Source organism: Myiozetetes cayanensis, unplaced genomic scaffold, assembly GCF_022539395.1.
Source record: "Myiozetetes cayanensis isolate MyiCay16 unplaced genomic scaffold, myiCay2020 scf2-11, whole genome shotgun sequence".
In the NCBI taxonomy this organism is placed as follows: domain Eukaryota; kingdom Metazoa; phylum Chordata; class Aves; order Passeriformes; family Tyrannidae; genus Myiozetetes; species Myiozetetes cayanensis.
In genome coordinates this window covers 38,716,917-38,742,252 of record NW_026087411.1, presented here as the reverse complement: position 1 = coordinate 38,742,252, position 25,336 = coordinate 38,716,917, and the positions used below count along the sequence as shown (strand labels likewise).

At 38.9% G+C, this 25,336-nt stretch overlaps 1 protein-coding gene across 5 annotated transcripts in view; it reads left to right on the top strand.

Moving 5' to 3' along the window:
- The window catches only part of ACTN2 (actinin alpha 2), an 84,146-nt gene extending 70,102 nt beyond the window's left edge, over window positions 1-14,044 (top strand). For 2 of the 5 annotated variants that reach the window (XM_050315516.1, XM_050315512.1), the window contains 8 exons: window positions 184-366; window positions 1,498-1,632; window positions 2,118-2,297; window positions 2,665-2,811; window positions 9,119-9,196; window positions 10,313-10,378; window positions 11,243-11,401; window positions 12,730-14,044. In XM_050315516.1, coding sequence (XP_050171473.1) covers window positions 184-366; window positions 1,498-1,632; window positions 2,118-2,297; window positions 2,665-2,811; window positions 9,119-9,196; window positions 10,313-10,378; window positions 11,243-11,401; window positions 12,730-12,888 — 1,107 coding nt within the window. In that variant the 3' untranslated portion in view covers window positions 12,889-14,044. The remainder of the gene's footprint in view (window positions 1-183; window positions 367-1,497; window positions 1,633-2,117; window positions 2,298-2,664; window positions 2,812-9,118; window positions 9,197-10,312; window positions 10,379-11,242; window positions 11,402-12,729) is intronic. The other 3 variants (XM_050315514.1, XM_050315513.1, XM_050315515.1) reach the window with 3 other exon arrangements.
- Window positions 14,045-25,336: the final 11,292 nt, after the last annotated feature.

Genomic DNA, 25,336 nt, shown 5'->3' with positions numbered 1-25,336 from the left:
GATAAAGTCCGTGATGGCTGTCACATTTATGTATCTAAATGTATTATTTCCTGTATCTACAGATACATGTAGACAGGATGTTTGAGAGGCTGAGAGAGGAGCTGTGTTTATTTACAGCACATGTTCCAGATGTTGGAAGAAAGTTAAAATTTTCATGGTTCCCCTCTCTGTTTCTGATTTTAGAGTTTGATCTCTGCACACGATCAATTTAAAGCAACTTTGCCAGAGGCGGATGGTGAAAGACAGGCCATACTGTCGATCCAGAATGAAGTTGAAAAAGTTATCCAGAGTTACAGCATGAGAATAAGTGCAACCAATCCTTACAGCACTGTTACTGTCGACGAGATTCGCAGCAAGTGGGAAAAGGTAATGTATGCTAAATACATAACGGACATTGTAACACAGTGTTCTAGTTTAGGAATACTGAGAATATTCAGAGAACTTTAAAATAAAGCTCTAAATTATTCTAGATCATCAAATGCCAGAATGAACTTTCTACAGTACCTTATGCTACCCCTTCTGTTTGCCAGGCTCACTTCACAATATCCCTTGCTCCCATCACTCAGTATTACCTAAGTCCTCCTTGGCTTTTGGCAGGGCAAGAGAAGCATGTGTTGAGGCTAATGCAGAGCTGGTGGCTGGCCAGAGGGTGCTGTTAAAAGAAGAGAAAATTATTGTATTCTTTCTCTTGGTATAAGCAGTAGTTTGTGGGTCTTTTCTACCCAGGTGCTGCTTTTCATAAATGTTATATAAAATTAGCATTTTTGGGACCCCTAATGTTCTATACAATTAGATTGAAATTGGTATTGGCAACTGAAAATTACTGGAGAGTGTTGAAAGAGGGGCTCCTAGAGCAATACCACAAACTTTATTTAATTAGGAACCAAGACGGATAATATGCTGAAGGTAAATTATTGTGTAGAGTGTAGAATTACATAAACTTATGTGGACAAGAACACACCCTCAATGGACTATAAAAACCAAGCAGTAAGGACTAAGGTCAGAATCTCCCTGGGCAATTCAGAAGGGTAAGCCAAACAAAAGCATTTGCACTTCAGATACACATGATGGAACAGAACATGTCTCATGTTATCCTATCATAATGGCTGTGCTCAAATAAAATGTTTTGCACCAGCTGTTCTTAGAACAATTACTTAGAGACTGTAAAATCACGCATATTTCAAAAGGAAAACAAAGTAACTGTTCTACCTGCAGTTCAAGTGAAATAATTGTCTTGAACTTGAATCCAGCCAGAGGTGAGAATTTCTTCTCTCTTCATTTCAGTCTCTCTGGTCAGGCTGCCCAAGACCATGTTATCGATTTCTTATGTTAGCAAAGAATTTGTAAATAAAATAGTGATCATGATTCTGGCTTGTTCTTCTGATATCGACCTTTAGGCCAATAACAAAAATTAGTCACTGCAGATTTATTTGTTCCCTTTATTTTTAAACTGTTCGATTGTGCCTACTCACATTGAGTACCTTCCCACTGTAACAGGTGAAGCAGCTGGTGCCTCAGAGGGATCAATCCTTGCAGGAGGAATTAGCCCGCCAACACGCCAACGAGCGCCTGCGCCGCCAGTTTGCTGCTCAGGCCAATGTCATCGGGCCGTGGATCCAGACCAAGATGGAGGTGCGTGTCAGACTCTCATGCAGAAGATGATGAACAAAGTGGTTTATAATTTTGTATCTCTACTTTATACGCAGGGCAACAGCAAAGTCCGTGGTAGTTTATCAGGTGTTTGATCCTGAACTCTGTAACACCTGTTAAGATGATTTTTAAAACTGTGGAAGCTTGTACAAGTGGTACCTTGATGGTGAGCAGGAGGTTCAGCTTTGAAAAATTAATCACTAAACAATCACTGTTTAGCTTATGCTTTTTGTAGAAAAGATACTAAGATCACTGGGGTCTCAGTACTGATTCCAGATATAAATGTGCCACATTTCTTTTGAAATGTGTTTTCTACAGTAAAATTTCTCATCTCCACTGTTTGAATGTTTTATTACTATTGCTCCTTAGTATGAAAATACAATGTATTTATGTTAAAGTTTGTCAAATTAGCAAATCTGAAGCTTAAATTTTGCGGGACTGGGGGGTGTCTTTGTTTCTTCTGACAGGAAATCGCCCGCAGTTCTATTGAAATGACAGGGCCTTTGGAGGACCAGATGAATCAGCTGAAGCAATATGAGCACAATATCATTAATTATAAACACAACATTGACAAACTGGAAGGAGATCATCAGCTTATACAAGAAGCCCTGGTGTTTGACAACAAGCACACCAACTATACTATGGAGGTAGACATTTACTCCCTTTTGTACTTGTTAGTTGACTCTGCCCTCTTCTGCTGTGTAACTACCTTCCCTGATACGAAGATACTGCCACAAAGGATGAAATTTGGCAGGTTTTATGATAATCTCATAAGACTTGTTTTATTTTCATTTATTTTCACTTTTAGTGAAGAAGCACCCATTTTAGAAACTAGTTCTGTATTTTTCTGAAGGCCGTTTTTATTTTTAATGATCCTTGGTCATTATACAGAGCTAGTGGTATGGAAAATGTATCACATAAATACTTAGAGCTGATTTTTTTCTTGTGGTACTTTTTATACTCTCAGAAGAATATATTTGATTCTCTAATAAATCAGTATTTTCCCTCTCATAGCACATCCGCGTTGGATGGGAGCTCCTGCTTACCACCATTGCTCGAACTATCAACGAGGTTGAGACTCAGATCCTCACAAGAGATGCCAAGGGTATCACCCAGGAACAGATGAATGACTTCAGAGCATCATTCAATCATTTTGACAGGGTACAGTACTCCTGCTTTTTCTCAACTAGCAATCTTTATTCTTCCTGAAAGTGAGTTTCTTCTCATTCCAAATGTAAGCCTTTTTAAAAAACTGCAAATGCAGTAGCAATGGGCACTTTTTAAAGGTCAAAGAAAGAGATCAGTTAAGAAAGAATTTACAGCCTTATAAAGTCATAGAATGGCTTGGGATGGAAGGTACCTTAAGGATCATCTATTTCCACACCCCCACCATGGGCAGGGATGACATTCACTAGGTCAGGTTGCTCAGGGACCCACACAACCTAATAGCATTGTACAGATAAATTAAAGATTAATTTTTATTCTTTAAATGTAATGCAGAATTATAGTTGTGCTAATATGGTTTAGTATTTGTTCAAATAACAACTAGAACTGAATAAATCCATGTGTTTTGGCAAAACCCATGCCCTTTATTTTAAGATAGTACAGCATGTTCTATGTACTTACTGTTTGCTTACATCTTAATTAATTCAGATGTAATCTGGATTACAGGTTTTTGTTTCTTTGAATCACAATTTACCTTCCTAGAAATATATTTGTAGGGGCACTGATAGCTGTCCAGGAATATCCTTTATTTTTCTGGCTGCATGTGGGAAATAAGAGACTGTTATTTTTTTCAGTTATCTAAATATTGATGAATAAAAAAGTAGGAAGGAAAACACTACCGTGAAGAAACTTACCTCTATAAGTTATGCAGTATTCATGGTCAGAGGGTTAAAAAGATAACTACTAATAGAGACAATAGCAAAATACATGCAGATAGGGATCTGAATTTCCCAGTTGGAGAACAATCTGTACGTGAGCTAGCTTTGATGGCTCTGAGCTCACATGGAACCACCTTCAAAACCAAGTTCGCAGTTCAAGGACTGAAAAAAGGTTACCATAATGCAGCACCAAGCTGTTGTCTTTTTACCAGTACAGACTGCTGTACTTAGCAGTCTGTGCATAACTCTTGACTTATAATTTGTTATCACGTGAGTCAGCTTCTTCAAATCATTTCAGGCTTTAGCAAAATGCCACTTTCTTTTCACTGACATCCCGTTTGTCCGGCTCTACTCAAACTGGTTACCCACACCTGCACTTGCACTTGATATCCATTGGGTACTGACAGTCTTAGTTTGCTAAATATTCTTTAGAATACCCTTAACTGTTTTGAAAGAAGAACAGAATTGCCAAACCTCTGCTTTCTGAAGAAACACACAAGCATAAGGAAGTTAGCTACACAGGAACCAGGAAAGAATTTTATGGAAAAATCTTAATGTGGTCCTAGTGCAGCATAATTATTTTTTTGTTTTGTATTTTCTAAGGAAGCAGAAGATAACATCACAGAAACAGAGATAAATTTCCTGGGGTGGAAGGATGTAGCATACTAATTGGCTTTCCCAATGCACTGGAGCAGATAACTGAGCAATTAGAGCTATTAAAAGCAGTCTGAGTACCAGCCCTGGATAAATTACACGCCAGTATTTGAGAGACCCCATTAAAGGAAACCAAGAACTTTGCACAAAGACTTGACAGCTCCCTAAAAATAAGGAAGAAAGGTGACTGAATCCTGGTATATCTTACACTGGATGGCTATTTGTAGGATCCCTGTACCTTTGTAGTTCACAGATGAGTTCTCTGGCACACTTGCAGCAAGGCTGGTTTAGTGGCTGAGGAGATACTATGGCCATCTCTTGGTACCTCACAATGTCTTGAAGGGAAAAGCTAAATCCTACACCAACCGGCCCTATTGTTATGGATTTTTAGGCTTTGCAGATGCAATAAGACTCTGAGATACCAAAGGATACAATAGAACAAGGCCTTAGGAAAGTCTGCATGACCTGGAAGAGGGTGATCATGCCACCCAGCTGGCAGCACACTGGAGATGGGCTACGACAATAATGTGTAACACAAAAATTGGTTCCCAGCTCCTAGATTCTTACCTATCTCTGACTCTTTCCTTTCCTCAGGCTATAATGACTCATGGCTTCAGGCTGTGCTCCTTCTGCCCTGGCTTCTGTTGCAGGAAGCCTGAGTGGCTGGGTCAGAGGCATAAGGAGACACATAATTCCTCTATCATTCATGATTCATCCTCATTTGCTATGGCCTCAATAACCTGGGCCCAGACTGCAAGTTTAGCTGTAGACCTTGCCTTCCCCGATTTCAGATATAATCCAATGGCCTTTAAAGAGAGGTCTGGAAGGATTATGTAAGGGAAATACCCTTCTACAAATGGCCTCTTTAGTAGACCCCTTCCATCAGCATCAGACATGGGAAACTAGTCTAGGAGGACTTCTGACAGTGCAACAGTTATGTTCTCTGTAGCATAAGCAAGTTAAAGAAAGGAAGAAAGTAAGCTCTAAAACCACTCAGCCATCAAGCCAGGCTTTCTGCAGGGGCCAGAAAGCAGAAACACTGATAAAAGAGAATCTTATACAGATTAAATTGCACTGTTACTTAATGGACAGATGCAACTCAATCTACATAGGCTAGAAGGAGATACTGAACAAACATGTTTGAAAAAAGCAGGCTCGATTTTCATTTTTCTATCTTTCCTATGTCCTTGCACACACAAATATTTAGTGTTGGTGAATAAAGGAAACTCAGGGTGCTTCAGTCATGTCAGCTTACACAAAATAATGAAGACTTTAAACTAGGAAGTTAGACAGAGAAGACAGTAATGGATTCTTTTATGGTTTTGACTTCCTTAAATAGAAATGAAAATTAAACTGGATTATCTATACATAAGCACTAATATGAAAAATACTGTCTTTTCCATGTCAGATGGAATTAACAGTATATGTAAAAATTTTGTTGCACTTAGCAGCATATCTGAATGCTTGATGCAGTTTAAAAAATACACTGAAAGAACTGGACTGCTGTTCACAAGGATGAATAGCCAGAGAGGATCCCAAAAATTAATATGGTCTCTGACAAGGAGGCTTTAAATATCTAAGCACAACAGAATCATTTATGCATGCTATAGCTCTGACTTCTGTGGCATTTCTCCAATTTAAGATTTCTTAATGTTTGACTCTCAGTCTGTGTTGAGGATGTCAGCAAAGTACTAATATGCAGAGTACTCCCCCCTTTTAAAGAATGCTTTTTGGGTACACATAAATCTAACGTTTTATAGAGTGCTTCTAAAACAACTTTCTTTGCTTATAAGTCTATGGAAGGAACCTCTATCTTCCTCCCCAGGAAGAATGTATTAAAAAAATAAAAATCTTCCAGTTCATAATCCATTACGTGGCTTAATACTGCACGTATTAATAAATATATTAATAATTGGGGGAATAGTTTTAATAAATAATTGGGGGAATAGTTTTAAATATCTTCTACATCTCAAATATTTGAAAGAAAGCTCTTCAGCATTTTACAACTTTTTTGGGGGAGGGCTACATGTCCCTGATTCTCAAAATGGCATTAGTAAGTGGGCACCGTGCATGTAAGAATTACAGGGGCAAGAAGAGTTCTGTTTCTTTCAGTGCATTCACCAGCAGAGATGTGCTGGCACAGAAAGCTTTACCAGTCACCTTTGTAAAGGTAAATATGCTCTCTCCCTTGGGTCAAGGGGACAGCCCTCTTGTGTTGCCAAAAGGCAGGTACTCACGCAGGTACCCCAGAGGTTATTCCTGAGGATGCCGCTGCTTTCCCGTTACTCCTCGCTGGAGGCTGTGCCTGAGGGCATGGTCTAGTTGTAGGTATAAATATAAATCTTCAGCAGTGCTGCTATTTCCTTCCTTAATGTGACTGCACAGACTAAAAAAGAGAAAGTGGGACACAATGTCTGAATCACAGAAGCAGCTTAGAAGTGTTCAAAATGGTGCATAGCTGAATAATGGTATGCAGCCAAACTGGGACACCACACAGACACATTGTCAGTCACTGGTTTTAAAGTCTTTTTATGCAGGGATTCCTTTTTCATATTAAGTATATTTAGTAAATTCTAAATAAGATCGCGAAGTATGTGAGAAAATATCTGCAGCTGCTCTGCCTGCAATATCCTAATGGCTGCTAACATATTCTACTATTGATTTTTGTGCAAACTGCAGATTTCAAGTAGGAGGTCTGCATGATGAACAATAGCATCATACCACCCTATATTTTACTAACAGAAAAAACAACAGCTCCCTATTAAAGGAACCACGTATTCAGGCCTTATGCAAGTCAATTAGCATTCAGGAAAATGAAGGACATATTTAAGAATGGATTAGTTTGACTCAGAAGCTCACTTGTTTTATAAGGCCAAATATAAATCACAAGGAGGAGGGAAAAGATTTCTGGGGACTAATAATAAAACGTGAAGTGAGTTTACAGTGTTTTACTTTGTATTGACAGGAAAAGATGAAAAAAGCAAAGTTATTTATATGCTTTAAAAAACGAATTTCAGTGCCTAATGTTGCTCTACAAACAATAAAAATAAATAGCATGAGCTATTTTTGAATGAGAAAGCCTTTGCATGGGCTTGATCTATGCCTTAATTACCAAACACATCTTGAATCCCTTGAAACTCTGATATACTGCTAAAGGCAAAGATGCCTTTTTAGGCCACATACGATGGAGCTTAGAAAAGAAAATTTCACTACTAGAATGTGAGAACCTGCTATAGCACTTGGCACAACTACTTGGACACTCACTAGGGAGTCCCACTTAACCAGATGACAGTTCTGAGCTCCAGCACAACCACTGCACTTCTCTCCCAAAGAAAATGGTTTCTTGGTAGATGTGCTGTCCTCTTACTTCCATCTGCCCTTTGTGCCAGGATAGTGAGCTCATGCACACACCGACCACCGACCCCCCAGAGGAGTCAAGTAGCTCATAGTCCTCTACCAACAGCTGCTAGAGATGGATGACAGGGCTTGGCTCTTAGTGCCCATTTTTATATAATTTTATTTGCAGTCACACAATAGTATCTTTGGCTTTAGAAATAAGGTAAATTAGAAATAACTTCACCCCTGGTGTGACCTGCCATAGCCTGTCTCCAGGATGTTTTTTTGAAAGTTTTAAAGCAATCTAGATTAACATTTTCAGAGTGATAAAATAAGCCATTTTGAATGCTTTGTAGCAGGAATTATCCTATAAAATGGAAATATTAAAGGATAAAAAGTTTACTGTGATTATGGCTTTTAACTAAATACTGCTCCAGATTTGTAACTTTGCTTTTTTTCTCTTCATTGACTTCCCGCTGTTATTTTTCATCTTCCCTTTATGGATCTGGTGGATGTTGACACAGAGGGAGTCAATAACAGCATGATATTTCAAAAATGCATGGTGTTATTAACTTAATAAAGCACCACTTCATCCTATTAGTATATTGAATAAGCCCAGTGCATTTGTTAAAACTCCTATAATTTTACTTATGCATAGCTATGTAGAAATTTTTAAAAATAAATTATTCATCTAGCAGGTAAATATGTAGCAGACAGAAAAACTTGGAACTTTTCCAAAATGACTGTAAAATCAATAAGGGTAATAATTTTTCATCTTAGAACATCTTTTTAATTGTATTTATGCTAACTCAGTCTAAAGTACCCCTCTGATAGTACACATTGTGTATGAACAGGAAGAAAAAGATAAGCCAGTCTGTTTTTAAGAATTTAGTGGGAGTTTTTTAACCTGCAAAATAGAAAAAAGTATTGGTTAAAAAAAGAAAGAAAAAATTAGTTCAGTTTGATGAGGTGTTACTAGAAGACACTCAACCTGGAATTCAGGGTGGCTTTTTAAAAGTCAGTTTTCAAAGCAAAACCTGAATGTATAGATTATTAAAGAAGACAGATAACTGAAAATAAATTGCCAATTGAAAATTTATTTTGTACTTCTCTCTTTTGAGATATGTATATTATGTTAAGTAATATTATCAGATTAAGAGTGAAGTAATAGTAATTGAGTAGGGAAAATATGTTTTGCCCAGATTCAGTGATATTTTTATTGCATCTCACATACAAAGCATGACAATAGAAAATGAAGGAAGCAAATGGCAGTTCAACAGAATTAAAACTGCCTTGTCAGCAAAAACGTTTAAAAAAACCAAAACAAACCCTGTGGAGGAAGCAGAGTTGTAACTCGTTAGTTGAAGTGAGGACCCTCTTTCACTAAGAAAAACACTAAAGCATGCAACTGCAAAAACTGTGCACTTTTCAGGTAATTCATTGCAATATGCTGACATACATTTCCATGAAATTCTGTAAAAATGTGATTAGTAATACAAGAGTAGAATGTTCTTTACTAACCAACTAACCTGATCTGTGACTTTTCTTTCTTTCCTTCCACCTTCCCAAATGCATGACCTGTGATGGGATGCTAGGACGAGTCTCACAATCTACAGTCTGATGAATTTAAAGCCTGCCTCATCAGTCTAGGACAGGTTGGAAATGACCTGCAGGTAGAGGAAACTGATATAATTCTGTTTTCAAACAGGCCAATATAACAGCCAAAGAGATTGTGTGTTTAAACTCCAGTCTATTAGTCATAATGCTTTGAAAAGATCCTGCATCTGGGAAAACAACTGGATTAGATGGATTGTCAGCATCACTTGAAGCTGTATTTTCCTATGTGGTTTATATGCAGTTTGTTTCTTTTACTTGGCTCGAGATGTTTTATTTGGACCCTACTAGATACCCAGGGGAGCTCCTATGCTTCTTGCACTCAGACTTTTCCCAATTTTTCTTTCCTCAGACTCAATACAAGGTCTCTTATGCTTTATCCAGATTGTGGATGACACAATTCTCTCTAAACCGCTGCATTATATCACAGCAAGAGGAAACAGTTACCTTCTTACCATCATGCCATTTAATGTTTACTTAGCTTTCAGTCCAGAATGTCAAAGACACATTATTGCCTGGAAAATAAGCAACCTCATTTTATACAAGGTCTTCAACTGACCTCCTTCTAAGTCTTGTAAATCTCATTCTTTAAGCCAGTATGCATATCTCTGCTGTAGCCCAGGTCTTGACAGCCAGCAGTCAGAAAGAAAATCCCTGTACTTATTTCCCATATGTCAGCAAACAGCTCTCATAATGTACCTACCCTGGCCTTGGAGTGAAGTACATGACTGTTTTTTTACTATACTTATAGCCACTACAGATTCCAAGCAGAACCTTTCAAAGACATTTCATATCAGGGAAGGCAGCTTGAGCATCTCCTGAGTTTGACTAGTTTAGTAACAAACTTTTCTCCTTGCCCTTCTCTTTGTCTTCCATGGTTGTGTTCTCTGTATTCTTGTCCCATTCATCTCCTCTTCTCCCTTGTCTCTCCCCTGACCTTCCCTGATATTGCTTTTTGTGGTGAAAATGTCTGTTTCCTGTGTGTAATATGTTAGTTACTTCTTCCTCCTTTAAAACTGATGATGATTCTGGTGACCTGATTGGGCAACATCAATGAAAACTGTTCATGCACTGGATCCAATATGCCAATGATCTAAACTCGTCATCTCTCTGGAAATTGCCTTGGATTCTTCAAACCTTCCCTTCTATATTCCTTACATTGTTTTGGTCAATAGAGGAAGAATGGATTGATGGACCATGATGATTTCAGAGCTTGCTTAATTTCAATGGGTTATGATTTGGTATGAGTTTTAAGAAACAATATCAACTGATTCTGCTTATAGCTACAATATTAACCACAGCAACACTAAAGCTTGTTTAAATAGACAGAATACTAATATAATTACACAATTATTTTTTTTTTTTTTCCTCTAACTTCAAATGGTTAAAGGGAAGTTAACAGTAAAAGTAGACACTTGAAAACTGTATTCCGTGGTCCAATGCATTGCTCTTTGAATTAGCTCTTTGAAATTAGCAGTTACTAAATTATTTTTTTTAATTTATCCTTTTCTATCTGCATGATGAATGAGTTTGATACTGTTTAGTTCTCATAAACTTGCTATGGGAGTTGCATTTTCTTTGCTTCAATTATTTATTCTAAAAATTTCCTCCCAAATTCACCCAAACAAAAGGATTTATCCTTAGTTAAATTGTCATGTATTTGTCATGAAATTTTCAGAATTGTTCCCTCTCTTAGTTCAGAGGGTCTGCAAGTACACTACTTCTTGGGATATTGTTTCACCTTCCTGTGAGGTACCTAAATTTACAATAGTTTTAGGATGAGGTGGAAAATGAAGTGTTAAGTTAAAACAAGTTAAACAGGTATTGAGGGAGGGTGGGAGGGAGAGAAGCTGGAGACAGTTAACTGAAAGGTACATACTCGGTAGTTAGGACAAAGGATACAGTTTTCAAAAGCACAGTCCTTTTTACAAAAGAGGGGTGGGCATTTAAGATCCCGGATTTCATCGACTCTGATGTTGATGTTCCTAAGTCAGGAAAATGCTTTAAAGGGTCAGTAACCATTGGTTCCGACTGGTTCATGGGAAGTTCAGGCTGCTGGAGATTGATATTACGGTGACCGGTTTTTGTTTTGGATTCTGTGAAAGGGTGAAGCTGAGTTTGCCCGAATCATGTCTCTGGTTGACCCCAATGGGCAAGGAACCGTCACTTTCCAGTCCTTCATTGACTTCATGACCAGAGAAACAGCAGACACAGACACGGCTGAGCAAGTGATAGCTTCCTTCAGAATCCTGGCTTCGGATAAGGTCAGTCACCATGCTGCTGGCTGTAAGGATTCAACAGCTTTCCTCTTTAGCCCTTCTTATGCAAGCCTTTCAAGTGAAGCTTTGTTTGCAGTTTGTAAGACTTCAAAGAAAGCACTTGCCTTTTTATTTTGCTGGGAACCAAGACTCTCAGCTGAAATGGGTGCAGAATACAAGGCTTGGTCCATGTATCCTCATATCCCAGAGAGCCAACACAAAATCAGACATCTTAGACAAGACTTGGACAACTGGTCTGTAATAGATATACATCAGATTGTTTCCACACAACATCCTTGATTAGCGGGGAACTCATTCTGCCTTTTGTGCTGTTGTCTAGATGTTTTGATAGGGAGTTTTGGCCTCTAGAACATAGCCTGGCTCAGTTGCACAAGACTTTACCTGAGCCATGTTGTGACCAGACAGCTCATGCAACAGGGCGATATAACGTGGTGTACCCCTATCCCAAAAGGAGCCAGAAAGAGGAGGCCCTAGTTACAGGGTTTGTGGAGGAAGCTCCTGAATTTGGCATACTTTCTTCCCCACTGCCAGATCCACTGGTGAGTGGTGTATGAAGATGAGAGGGTGTGTAAAGGCAACACAAGAGCTTGTGGAGCAGTCAGGACCATAAGCAGTGCTACCAGGAAAACAATCCTGTGCTGTGCAGAAAGGAGAGATCACAGCAGTACAGGTCTATTTGCCCAAGCTCGCTCTATTGATTTTCTCATTCTGCCTGTTTGTATTGATTTTGTGATCTCAGTTAATGTGGACCACATTTTGAATTCCAGACATGTACTCACTAGCAATTCATGTGGAAGATAGTCTCAGAAAAGGTCTCAGGAAAAAATGGTTTTCATTACATTGCTATTTTAAGGAATGTCAAGTCTGTTAACAGAGAGTATGCCTCAGATCATAAATGCAAACCATTAAGAACAATAATGCATCTTTCACTACACATATATTAGAACTTTGAAACTAACAGGAACCACCTGTGTCTGTCCTGTCACTGCAGAAGGGGCAGTAGTGCACTGCTGAGATACTGACTCTGCAGGGATGAGCTGTATCAATAGCAGCCTACCCGTGGCTGCACAGTGCTTGGTAGGTAATGTGCAGTCACACACCCCCAGACTGCATTTTGACCTAATCAGTTTGTTGGTAGACTTGTCCCCTTCAACTCTTAATCAGGGATGGAATTTACCACGGAAAATATCTGGTCTCAGGAAAAAAACAGGCAGGATGTCCAAATTTATTAGTCGCAGCTACAGAAAAAAAAATAATATATTGTGTCTTTGAAGAATATATACTGAAATTGTCAATGCTTTTCCCCCTCCCAGCCTTATATCCTGGCAGATGAGCTGCGCCGAGAGCTGCCTCCTGAGCAGGCTCAGTACTGCATCAAGAGAATGCCTCCGTACACCGGCCCAGGCTCTGTTCCCGGGGCTCTGGATTACACCTCCTTTTCATCAGCACTGTACGGAGAGAGCGACCTCTGATTCTGTAATTGGTCTCATTCGTGGTAGACACTAAAAATACCCACCTTATTGCTTCTCAAAAGCTTTGACAAGCTGATTTAAAAACAAGTTTTACAAACACAGTAGGGTACCGTCAGTGTAAAGTGCTAGTAACTAACTGGTGTATACTGAAGTGTGCAGCACGCTAGATATCTGCCTTGTTGGTTTTAGGTTGTCTGTCCTATGCAATGCTAGAAAAATATATTAAAATATATTTTAAAAAATCGCAAGATAATAACTTTGAAAATATCCATTCAAAAAATAGAATGTAAAACCTAAGAACATTGAAACTCACAAAACATTTATCCATTTTCAAAATGTTTCAATGCCATATGCGCTTCTTTTACAATGTTCTTACAAGTATGTTAGAAGTCATGCTTTTTTCTTTTGTAGAGCAATATTATTTTCCTCTCATGATTTCTGATTTTGTATGCTTCTACTGGTGGAATTTAATAAAATATTAAAATGGAGTTTTCAGGGAAGAAATATAACAACCAAGTAAACTTCTTAATTACAAAAATAATCCAGAATGCTGTGCTTTTGTCACAGTGGATTGTAATATAGGGGGGAAAAGCTGATTAAATTGCAGGTTTAGAGTTCTGTAAGCAGTGCATTTCTTTTAGGCCTTTAACTTTTACAGCTGAGGGAGTACAACTTTTATAATCAGAAATAACAAGGAAGCTAATTTCATGTGAGCTGTTTTGTTTTGAAACCCTCATTCTTGTCTGTGTGGACAGTATTTGTTTCTCAGTATAAGAATGCATTATTGTATGTATTAGTAGGCAACACTCATCTCTATCCTGCATATTGCAAACTCCCATTTGAGCTCCCAAATGTAGTGTGGTTGTCTTGCAGCTTTAACTGTTCAGTACAAAAAATTCAGTTTGTCTTCTACTGCGTCACAGGCAGTTCTGTCTGCATTCTGCTCCTGTGTGCTAGTTGTTTACTGTTCTTTTTCCATCTTGAGAAATGATAGAGAAGTAAAAGCAGTAACTTTTTTACTTGAATCCTACCGACACTGAGGAAATGCAATGTAATCAAAGAAACCCCATTTACGAATGGTGAAGCGAGCTGTGCAGCCCAGTGCTATTAAAGCAATGACGTGCCTATTAAATAAAGTCTGCTTTTCAAAACCTTATGAGACTCTGTCATTGTAAATTATCTAGTGGTTCCCTCTTACGAACTGGAAACATTTCTGAACAGCAAAGGAGTTTTCAGACACTGAAAGTTCAAAAAAGTATGTTGCACATTTCAATACATTGTGTTTGCACGAACAACAATCACTATGTGCTGCAGGGACAGGTATGGTTTTGTGAAGAAAGATGGATCTCAGAATGAGTTTAGGTCACCTGAGCACAAATGTCCATAGCTTGTTAGACTCTAAGCTTAGATTGATTTCCAGGAGACTTAGGAACCAATGCTTTTGAAGAAGTTGACCTTAACTTTACTGTATCTCTCTTTTTCCTCGTGCAAAAAAGCAGATGTTAAGTATTCAATGGTGTTTGGAAACCTAAGGATGGCGAGCATTAAAAATCTGTGTGTGATTTCAGTGCTAAAGTAGGCACCTGCAGGTAAGGTGCATGGAGTGGGAGCAATTTCAAAACAAACCTGGAGGAGACAGGCAATGATCAAATACCTCTTCCTCCTCCACGTTGTGTTCAAAGGCCAGCAGAGGACTTACTAGGGCTAGGATCACATCTCCTACAGTGCATGTGCAGCCTTGCACACAGTCATAAGTTGCTACTGCCACTGCTGATACTGACATGATGCAGGGCTGTCTCTTTCTCTGATGACAGTGCCTGTACAAACTAAGTTAGGAAGCTCTGCCTTAAAGCAATGCCATTTCCAGCTAAATGACTGCTGAATAGACTGAATCCTAGTAAAAAATAACTCTGTATATCCCTCATTGTCACAGTAGAATAAATCACTGAGCTTCCAATGTGGCACAAAAGCAAAATCTCAGTCCTACAGGCAGGATTATACTAAAAATTGGCAGAGAGACAGTTTATATCTGACACTTCCAACATGTGTTGTTCATGTTCTCTACCTGCTATTTTTTATATTGTGATATTATTCCTATTTTTTAAAGTTTGGAAGGGACTTCTAAACTCCTCCTTTAGCTAAATGTTCTGTTGATCAAAGCACGTGAGAGATAATGTTATCAGCAGTAAGAGAAAAAGACTTTTGCAAAGCAATTTTTTCAATCCTATATCAAGTTTCTAGTTTCTAAAGTAGAGTGAAAAGTACCAGTATCAGAGAGCTGCAGGGATTAATTATCCATCCATACATGTCTAAAAATGTTATACCATATTAATATGTCTTTCATGTAAAATGAAGAAGTGTCATAAAGTGATTTCTTCCATCAGTGTAGGTAAACTGTGTTATCTTACCCTAAAGAGGGTAAACCTCAAGGTTCTTTAAAAGATTCTGTGGTCACTTTCTGGGGCTATGGGTATTTCCTCTACAGCTCCATTTTTAGGAGATGGCATTTATATATTTCTTCAAGATCACTCTTCATGCTAGGAATCAATGCAATGACGTTTTCTATTTACACAATTCTGGCAGCAAACTAGTTTTATTACAAAGAAGTCCAGTAACTGAGTTCAGGGTAGTGGATGTGCCAATCACAGGAGCCAAATCAAGGCTCAAAAGGTGAAGGTACAGCATTATTTTGATGATCATGTGCATGAAGGTTATAGAATAAATTAAAATTCAAAAAGTCAGTAACATTTTAAGTTGCCTTAATGACTGTAATACAGATAATGTCTTCTGTGACTTTACATGGATACAACAGTTCTTTGACAAACTTCCTGCCAAGATAATCTTGATTTTAGAGTAATAATTTTCAGATAGTGATTTTAGAAAGGTGCTGATGCAGGTAGAAATCTGCTGTCAGCTCTATGTTACCTTCATACTTCCTTTCTTTGTACATTGTTTCCAGTGCTGCTTTTCTTACTCATTGATCACAAAAGGTTTGGAGCAGAACCGCTCCCAGCAGCTTGTATTTTCATCAGAGCATCCTGTTGTTCAGTTTCCCATATCTTGGAGGAGACCACAATCCCATATTCAGGTTATTCATGGATTTGGATGGTAAGCAGTTTCCTTTCTCAACTTAAATAGCTTGTGGTTGAGAGTAATTCTGGAAGGAAGTAATTGTTTGATTATCGCTAGTATATGAACAGGCCATTAGGAGCACGTTTCCAGCACTGTAATGGCATCAGTATTTTTTGGTGGGCTTCTACAAACACTTCCAGCAATATTTAAATGAGAAAATAGTACCTGTTCATTACCTATGTGCCTCTTCCCCAAGTTTTATGGTTAACAACCTGTGCACTTATTTGCTTGTGCATCGGTCTATCTTCTGCTTGTGTTCAGAGGGCATTTTATTTGAGGAGCCACTTCAGCAGTGTTAAGTCTGAATTATAGATAGTTGTTTGTTAAGTATGTTCTGGTGAGATTTCTACTTGTTTCAGAGCAAATATTTTTATCTAGGAAAACTGACTGTTCTAAGCTGGATTTTATTTCACATTAGTCTCTTTTTAAAATATGTAATTCCTTTCTAATTTTAAGCCAAGGTGTGGGCTGCCACCACAAAGGACAAGTCTATCTCCACTTTTTCCATGATCCTATTTATTTATAAATAGAACAGTTCCCATGTCTGGTTACCATGCTGGCTGGGAATACATATCTAGAGTGCTTAGAATGGTAGATTATCCCCTCGAGCAGCAGCCTATATTTACATTACCTTAAAGTGGTTGTGTAACTGTGGAATTAGGGGCCCAGCTACCCACTTTCACTGAAATGCCTTTTTTATTCTCAACAAAAGAACATTTATGTGCACACAACAAAGCTTGAGCCAGTACATGGAGTGCCACTAATTTCCCTCTTGCTCTCATTAATCAAGAGAGGTAGATTAAACAATAAGCCCAGTCTTTTCCATATATGAGCTTGACTAGGATTTCATATACTAATCTTAAAAAGAAATTCCTCTGCCAATTTGCTAGGTTTTGGGAAATGTCATTAGCACTTGTAATACTGCTTCGCACAAATTTGATTATCAGCATTTAATTACTTGGAAATCAAATATATTGGATGAATGTCCTAAGAGGATAGAAGTCCTGAGGCTAGTTTAGCACCCCTCTATCCCTCAATTACTTGCACCTGGCTGTTCTGTTTCAAAACCTGGCTGCTTTTTTTGGCCTTAACTCATGGAAACTTTCTTCCTTTCAGGACACCTGTTAATACTTCAAGTGAAAAATGCCCTTGAGCGCTGTCCTTGGGAGGAGTGGTTATCTTATGTGCTCTCCTGAGCTGGAGCCTTCCAGCTGCATGAGGGATACTTGTGTCAGAAGCCCAGGTGTTTGCAAAGAACAGCTTTCAAGGCTCAAACACTGAAAGTCCTGTTTCAGGTTTTAGCTGGTCTGCTGATAAGACTAAAAGAAATGCTTACATAAGTTGCCAGCAAGTTTGGCTTTGATTTGAATGGAACTGTCAAGACAGGCACACCAAAATATAAATATAATATTATAAATTATATAAAAATATATAATTATTTAAAAATATAATAATATAAAATTATTAAAAAGGGAAAAAAGGCACCACAGAAAAGCATAGAAATGACTGTATCAAACATCTTGTTCAGACTTGTATCCTGGCCCTGACCATTACCAAAAAGAGGAGAAATGGAAAAATGTAAAAGTGAGACAGCGTGTGGCCATGTGTGCCCAAAAAGTCTCTGAGCTTCCAGTAATTTGTGGATTATGAACTTGTGGAACACTGCACACTGATGCCAAAATGTAGTCTGTTTTTCTGGTAAAGTAATATCTCCTATGAGAGCTCTTTTTGTATTCCTCTCAGTGGGACCTACTGCATCCATAAATTCTCCAGAAGGCTATTGGATATGCTTGAAAAAAAGATTTACTGGTCTTTCTTTTATCTTTTGCAAACTATTCCTCAAAATCTTTTTGGTTTCCCTGATTATCTGTTTACACTTAACCTGCCAGAATTAGTAATCTTATTTTCTTCATACAGACACAGTGCCAGCTTTCTGAAGGATGTCTGCAAAATGCAGGCAATCCAAGAAAGAAGAAATCCTATGTCCTGTGAAATAAACCCCAGTCCCAGTTTTAACAAACTCTTTAGCAAAGCTATTTACATGAAAATCAGACACCCAGTCATGTTTGTTAAGTGCCCAGGTGAGCATGATGAACATGTAGGGCAGACACAATGCTGTCAGACACTGCATCCCTGAGGTCCTATCTACTGCCACTGTCATTAAACCAAAGACACAGAATTTAATATTGTGTGGCGTGCTGGATAACAGTCTTGCTGTTATTTGTGCATTACCTAGGGACAACTCTCCATGGCAGCTCTAACTTTTAGTGTTGTTATTTGCTAATGGAAGGTGACAAGGCTTGATTTGCCACAGGAAGCTGGCAAGCACCCATACTGTCCAGCAAACACTTTTGCCACTTGGAAATAATAACTGTCTCATTATCTGAAGTGACTTGTGGAAGAAGGGGCTGAAATGTCAGTATTTTGATCTGTAAACAAAAATGTAGAAGTATCATTACATTCTCTAGTCACTGTATTATATTTAATTTTTTCCCCATTTTCATTTGGATATAATTATATATGCACTTGTAAGAAGCTGAAATTATGCTTGTGGCAAATAGACAAATGTAAACATGTATAAAAAAAGACAACACATTTTTTAACACTTTTCATTCTTTTTCCTAACAACATTTCTATCAATCAATTAAAACATTTCTATCAACCATCTAAACTTAAGAAGACTGCCCCAACAGCACTCCAAATTATATATTTTGAAGTGCAAAACCCTTCCTTCCATAAAAAATTAATAAATGGCTTTTTCATATTATTTGAGCACGAAAAACTGAAAATGTTCATTTATGTTCATTGATCCCACCTGACTGCCCCAAACACTCTGCCTCTTCTGAGTGCTTGGGAAGATTTTCTATAAGACTCATTGTTTCTTCAAGCCAGACCATGAACCCAGGTGGCCCAAGTGGCTTTATTTGCAAAGAACAACTGGAATAGCTGTAGGGAAATAAATATTCTACTGAAGTCCTTTTGGAATAGCCCCTTATGGCAATACCCTGTACAAGGCCCCTACCCCCTTTTATGGTGGTGGCCTTTGACCAAAGTGTTGCTCTGCAGATAGGATTGCCTTCAGCAGCGGCCATTCCTTTGGATTTTCTGAGGAGGCACCTCCCTTCCCGCCAGCTTTACTGTCTCTTCACAGAATCCTTTGCCTTCTAACTCAGTCTCCAGCCCCTGTCTGCCACTGCCCTTTTCCTGCTTTTAACAACAGTCCTTTCAAGCTTAAATGTTTCTGACTGGAGATGTTAACTTAAATCTAGTTTAATGATCTCAAGGCTCTCTTGAATCGGATTTTAACAGAAGACACTTTATTTCTGCTTGATCAGAATGCAGTTGATTTGTACTAAGGCAATAAATGAAGTATTATTCCCTTTGTTTTTACTCAGTATCTTTCAGCTTTACCTGCTACTCCAGGAGTGCTTATTAGACCCTTCAATAGACAGCAGTGATAGATAGTATGCCTCTCCAGCCACCAGCTACATATGGAAAGACATTTGTATACCACATGAAAATTTCAGAAATAAACCACAAATTATTTCACCAGCACCTTCTGGCATCAAAATCCAGGAGCCTGCAGTGAGTTTAGTTCTACACAATAAAGAGAGGACAGGAGACTTTAGCCTGATTAACCTATTCCCCAGCTTGTACCCTCTTCATAGCCTCCTGGTGGCTTTGCCAGCTCCCAGTGTCCCTACCCTGCCTGCGTGTAGAAGTGCAAATAGGAGAGGAGCATAATACACAGTATTTTCATGTACCAGAATATAGAGGGAGACTCAGAGCTACTTTCTCTTGCAACCTTTTAATGATACCTACAAGCTCAAGTCACTGATATGAGGGGTTGTACAGCATATAAAGACTGCTTCTGGTCCAAGAAACAAGTTGGGAAATGTACATGGAAAACGCTAACGGGATGTAGCAGTGCTAATAGATACTTCTGAGGACTTGTCAGCAGAACTTAAATTGCTTAATGTATTTTAGGCTTTACAGGTGTAAAAGCCCAAAAGTAAGTCTTTGTCTCTCAACTAGACAAAAAAAAGAGATGTCAAAAAAACCCAAAGGGAGTAATTGTAGACCATAGGCTACAGAAGAAACTTTTCACTTCCAAGTTGAAAACTTGACCAAAAATAAGACCTGACTGGTATAAGTAATGAACAGGGTGGAAATACTAGGCCTTTAGGATGACAAAGTACACTCTGGGCGTGGCTTTTTTTTAATTAAGTATATGTTACTGATAACTAAAGAAGGACTCTGCCCTAAAGCAGTGTTACCTGTCAGTGCCTCTTGCTCATGCTGTTGCTAGTGCTTGCAGATGTTTGAGGCTGCCTCTTCCTCACAATTTAATTTCGGAAGCTTGGGCAAGATTTAAAACCAACATCACCTCTGAGTATTTCTTCATGTTTCCTCATTCACATTCACACACAAGACTTTCAGCATTAAGGCTTTTTTCTGTCTGATAAGTTTATATCGTTATGCCACTTGCATATTTCTTTCATTTAATATGTTGATTTGAATATTCATCGTTAATATTTCCAGCAGAAGCAATTCTCTTGAAGGATTCATATTTCTGGAAGTGGATGCTTAAACTTGTTTCCTAGCTCATGTCTGGGACCTTTAAATCCTTGCTGCTGTTTCCTTGTTCCTGGCCTCACCAGCTTCCTTCTCCCCTCTATTTCTGGTCTTCTGCCTAGAATGAATTGTTTGCATGGGTGGAGATTGCATTGCTCAAACCCCTCTGAAGAACACGGAGATGGTGATTGCCTGTAGAAAGGGTAGGGAAAATGCCACTGCTATGTCTGTGGTCATCTGCAGTTTCCACAAAGTGTTGAAAACTAGAACATTAGACTTTAAAACAAACTGAATGAATGGTGCAGTTTCAAAGTCCTTTGAACGAAAAAGAATTGCCTATAAAACATGCTTTTCTAGCAGACTGTTGGTAACATACAGGATTGTTTGTATGTGTAAATTAGAGAAAGCTAAGAGGCTCTTTCAAGGTGTTTTACACAGAAGGATTCTTGATGCTCTTGCAAAAGAGTCTTACAAGGTTTGCTGTTCAACGAAAGAAAGCGATATAACAGAGGCTGCTCATTCCCTGGGATGGAGTCATGCCTGACAGCCGGAGGCACTGCTGGAAGCTCTCCAGGGCCACTCACACATCACATGACCCGCACATGTCTCTCTTCTCTGCCCTGTTGTGCTGTGTCTGCGCTACCAGGATGCAGATGGCTGCACTACTTGGCTATGTCTGTACTTTTCATTGTCCACCTTTCCAAGTTGGCTAAACCTTCTACAATCCTCCACATTTTCATAGATCTCAAGCTGTGGTGAACACAAGCTGATGTCCTTGCCAGGAGGAGTGTAATCCCACTTATAGTTCACAGGCAGCAAGAGGGCTTGTGCCTAGGGCTTGTCCTCTGACAGTCCCCCTCAACTGCTTGTGTCTGTATCTCCAAGCTCATCTATCTACTCTCATCTATCTACTGGTACAGCCCTAAGAACACCATCAGGCTCCAACTGCCCTCAGCAGCTACACATCAGACCACCACTCCTGCACCTCCCACCCATCAGCATTTAGCTCAGGCCCTTATCCTCGCTCCTAGCTTGGGCTATGTTGTATTAACACATTGCCTAATCTACAGTCTCCTACCTATGGGTTGTTTAGTGATCACTGTGCTGTGGGCTGAACCTGGTAGCATGGGCACACCTGCTCTTTTGTTTTGGCTAAGGCAGGACTGCCTCATTGCCTGTGAGGTTACTGCTCCTGCCTCCCTTGCCATGACCCTCAAACCTACTCCGTCACCAAGGCTTTTCAGCTCTCCTTCACTGAGACCTGCAGCTTTGACTGTTTTTCTGAGGCACTGTCTCAGTTGGATGCAGAACTTCATGCATGAATGAAATGGCATGCTCTGGGCCCTCAGCTTGGCAACATAGGCAAGAAGCTCTGCCAGCAAGAAATAGAACAGGAGGTACCTTTAGAAACCTGATTCCATAACCACTCCGGACTCATCCAGGGCAGATGTTGTCCTGCCCTGGGCAGGGGCAGTGCAGCTCAGACTTCATTCAGCTGCGCTAATGGGGAGAAAGAAACCAAGAATCTTATGCCCATCCACGACAAAACATTTTCTTATTCTCTGAGCTCCATGTTGAGGAGGTTTTCTGGGGTGCACACATTTAGCTACATGTGACTTGGCCTTTTTTTCCCCAGTTCCCATGCTGCCCTGGGACAGTTGCCAAGACTGCAGAAATTCTTACCCTCTCTTCTGAGAATTTGATGTGGATGTCTGAAAGGTGCATACTGAAGTTTTTAAAAAATGTTGCAAAATTTCATAATCATATGAAATAAATATAAAATATTTATAGGCACAAACTTGTAACTAACTGAAAGCAGTTGACACAGTTTGCAGCACTACAGATAAGCTGTAAGACTATACTCCCTATTGAGTTCCCAGTCCTCTCATACCTGTGTTTCAGCCCTTCTGGGCATTTATACACTTTTTCGTCAACACAGATACTCTAAAGTGAGGCAAAAGGTTATGTTCAGTTCAATCTAATGTGTTTGTTTTCACCCTGATGAAGACTTTGGGCTTTTTTTTAAAGTAGTAAAGTCCAAAATCCATGCTAAATAAGTAGATTAAATTTGTTGGTATTCCTCTGAGCTGTGCATCTTAAACAGGCTATTTTGGCATTTAGAGGCTTAGAATCGATCTTGAAACACTCAGCTTTCTTTTGGTTTGTGGTAACATTTTAATTCTGGAAGAAAAATGTTAAGATCATAATTTGACTTAAATGGAACAGATAGTTTGTATTTGCATCATAAAAAAATCACCCTCCACAAAATTATTAAAAAGAAATAGTAATTCTTAAGTTTAGAGGAAACTATGAAAATAAAATAAAAAACATGTAGTATAACTTAGACAAAATAGGGCAAGAATCCAGCTGCAGCAAAACAGCACAAGTGGTAAGTGACCTTACAGAACAGAGTGTCCAAGAGCTGTGCTCTGAAATCAGATTAATCTGTTTTCTCCTTCAGGCTTCTGCATGGAGTTGTGAATGCTTTGCTTGGATGTAATCCTCTGAAATACAACTGTTCTTTAGTAACATGAATAATCCCACTGTTCTTGTTAAAATAAGGATTACTTATGTGAATAACCCATGGGAACTGCATCCTCAGGAATAAAGGCAGATAATATGGGAATGAAAGGTATATTTTTGTAATTAATATTACGGAGGTATTTAAAACACAACCCCAAAAGCTGAAAGAGTGCGCTAAACCCCTGTGTTTGATCTTACATATGCATAAGGTGAGCATGCTATTTAACTACATGGGTGTGCAAGTAGAGTAACAAACTGGTGAAACAGATCCTTGGCACTGAAAAAAATCAAAATACGAAGATAGCTTTGTTTGCTTCAAACACTACCTGGTTTTAAAAGATCTGTGAGTTTAGCTCCGTGTGTGTGGGAGGAGTTGGGGAAAGTGGTGTTTTGAAAATACCTTCAAATATACTTGAAATACCAGGACTTGTTCTCACTTAAAGATTTTTAATTTCTTTTGCTAAGGATATTAATTTGGATTTAATCTTGTTGCAATTAGGAAGATGTTAGCTTTACTGAACCATCACTTATAACCACCTTCAGCAATCCAGACTCTCACCACGATAGATGTTTGCATGAGTGAAACCATGTCTGCACCTGATGCTTAAATAGGACTAATTCCCAACAATGTTAAGGTCAGGTTTCTCCCACATGGGAATGCTGGCATATTTGTGTTCTCCCTTGCTTTACTCCACTGCTCTGCAACTCTAAGCTGCTCCAAGTATTGCTCTAAATATATTAAAGGGAATAGTATTTTGACAGCCTAATTTAGCAAAGTAAGAACAATACTCTCTACGACAAAGAAAAAGCACTTTTCAAGCTTAAGGACATGCTCACTGCAGATCACTAACGTTTCCTGCAAATGCACTATGTATTAGAGCTTCTCAGAGAAACAGCTCAAACTGTATGTTTGTGTCAGCCTCAGGGTAGGGATATGCTCCAGCATAGGACCCCCAGCACTGTGCAATACTGTCAGCATTGAAACTAAACCAAGAAAAGGGACCTGAGATTCTCTAACATTGCAAAACAGATTAAGGCTGAAGTTCTGTGTTGATACTTCTCTGTTGGACTGCCTGGTTTGACGAACGCTACCTTTAACCACTCATTCCTCTTCCCTTCAGCCTCTGGAGTGTATCTTGCCTTGGTTGTGCTCATTCAGTCGTTTGTACAACTCCAGTTTCTCAATCAGATTAAACACAGTCAGAGGCTGGGTAGTTGCTGCCCTCTCTTCCTGCTGCTGCTTCTGTGTCAGTTCTGCAGACCATTCTGCTGCAGATGAACTGGATCAGAGACCTGTTTCCACTGAAAACTGAGCTTTACAGAAGAATTGTGGTCAAGGTCTAGCACCCACACAAGGAAAAGAATGGAAATAGGAGGATGGCACAGGGTGGAATTTGGGACTGACTTTTCATAGCACTGCACAGTCAAACTGGCTCAATCTGGTTGTGACACTGCAAAGGAAATGGGACATGTGAAATGATCCTTTTCAAAAGCACCTTCAAATTTTCAGCCTTTTTTTTTTTTTTTTTCCCACTGACCTACTTTGCAGCAGTTACACAAACAACTGCATCAGCACACGCAAGGATGTGCTGAGCTGTGGTACAAAGATCTGTCACCACAAAGCAACTGTGGAGACAGTGAGCTTTTTAACCTGAATTGCTGCCAGAGGAAATTTTCATAGTGTTATGTGGCATGACAAAAACGTTGGAAGTTGTCCAAAAGTCAAGCAAGGAAATACACACCCTGAAATCTCATAATGAATGTTTCTCAAATCGTTGCCCATCTCTGTAATATATGCAAATCATGTTTAAAAGAGATAAAATCAAAAACTCTCTAAGAGTACCTAACTTTTGCATCTGTTTAGTGTATTCTGACTTCTAAAGACTGCATTTCCAGACTACCGCATCTTACACTGGAATTTTGGGACACATTTTTGCAGTGGGAGCTAAGGCTGACCACTTCAATGGCTCCAACAATGTCTCCTGGCATTCAAAACCAGAGCATGGCCTCTACAACTAAAGTTGGACTACTGTCTAATTTATTTGTGTGCTGCCTGTATTTTTTTTTTGAAGATGAATTAGACATATATATTACTTAAAAAATTTTTTAATATATTAATACACTTAAATCACCATTGACTGAAGTGACATTTGATTATAAAAGTTCCTAGATCACATTGTACTCAAAGACTTTGTAACCACTGTTTCTGTGTCTCAAA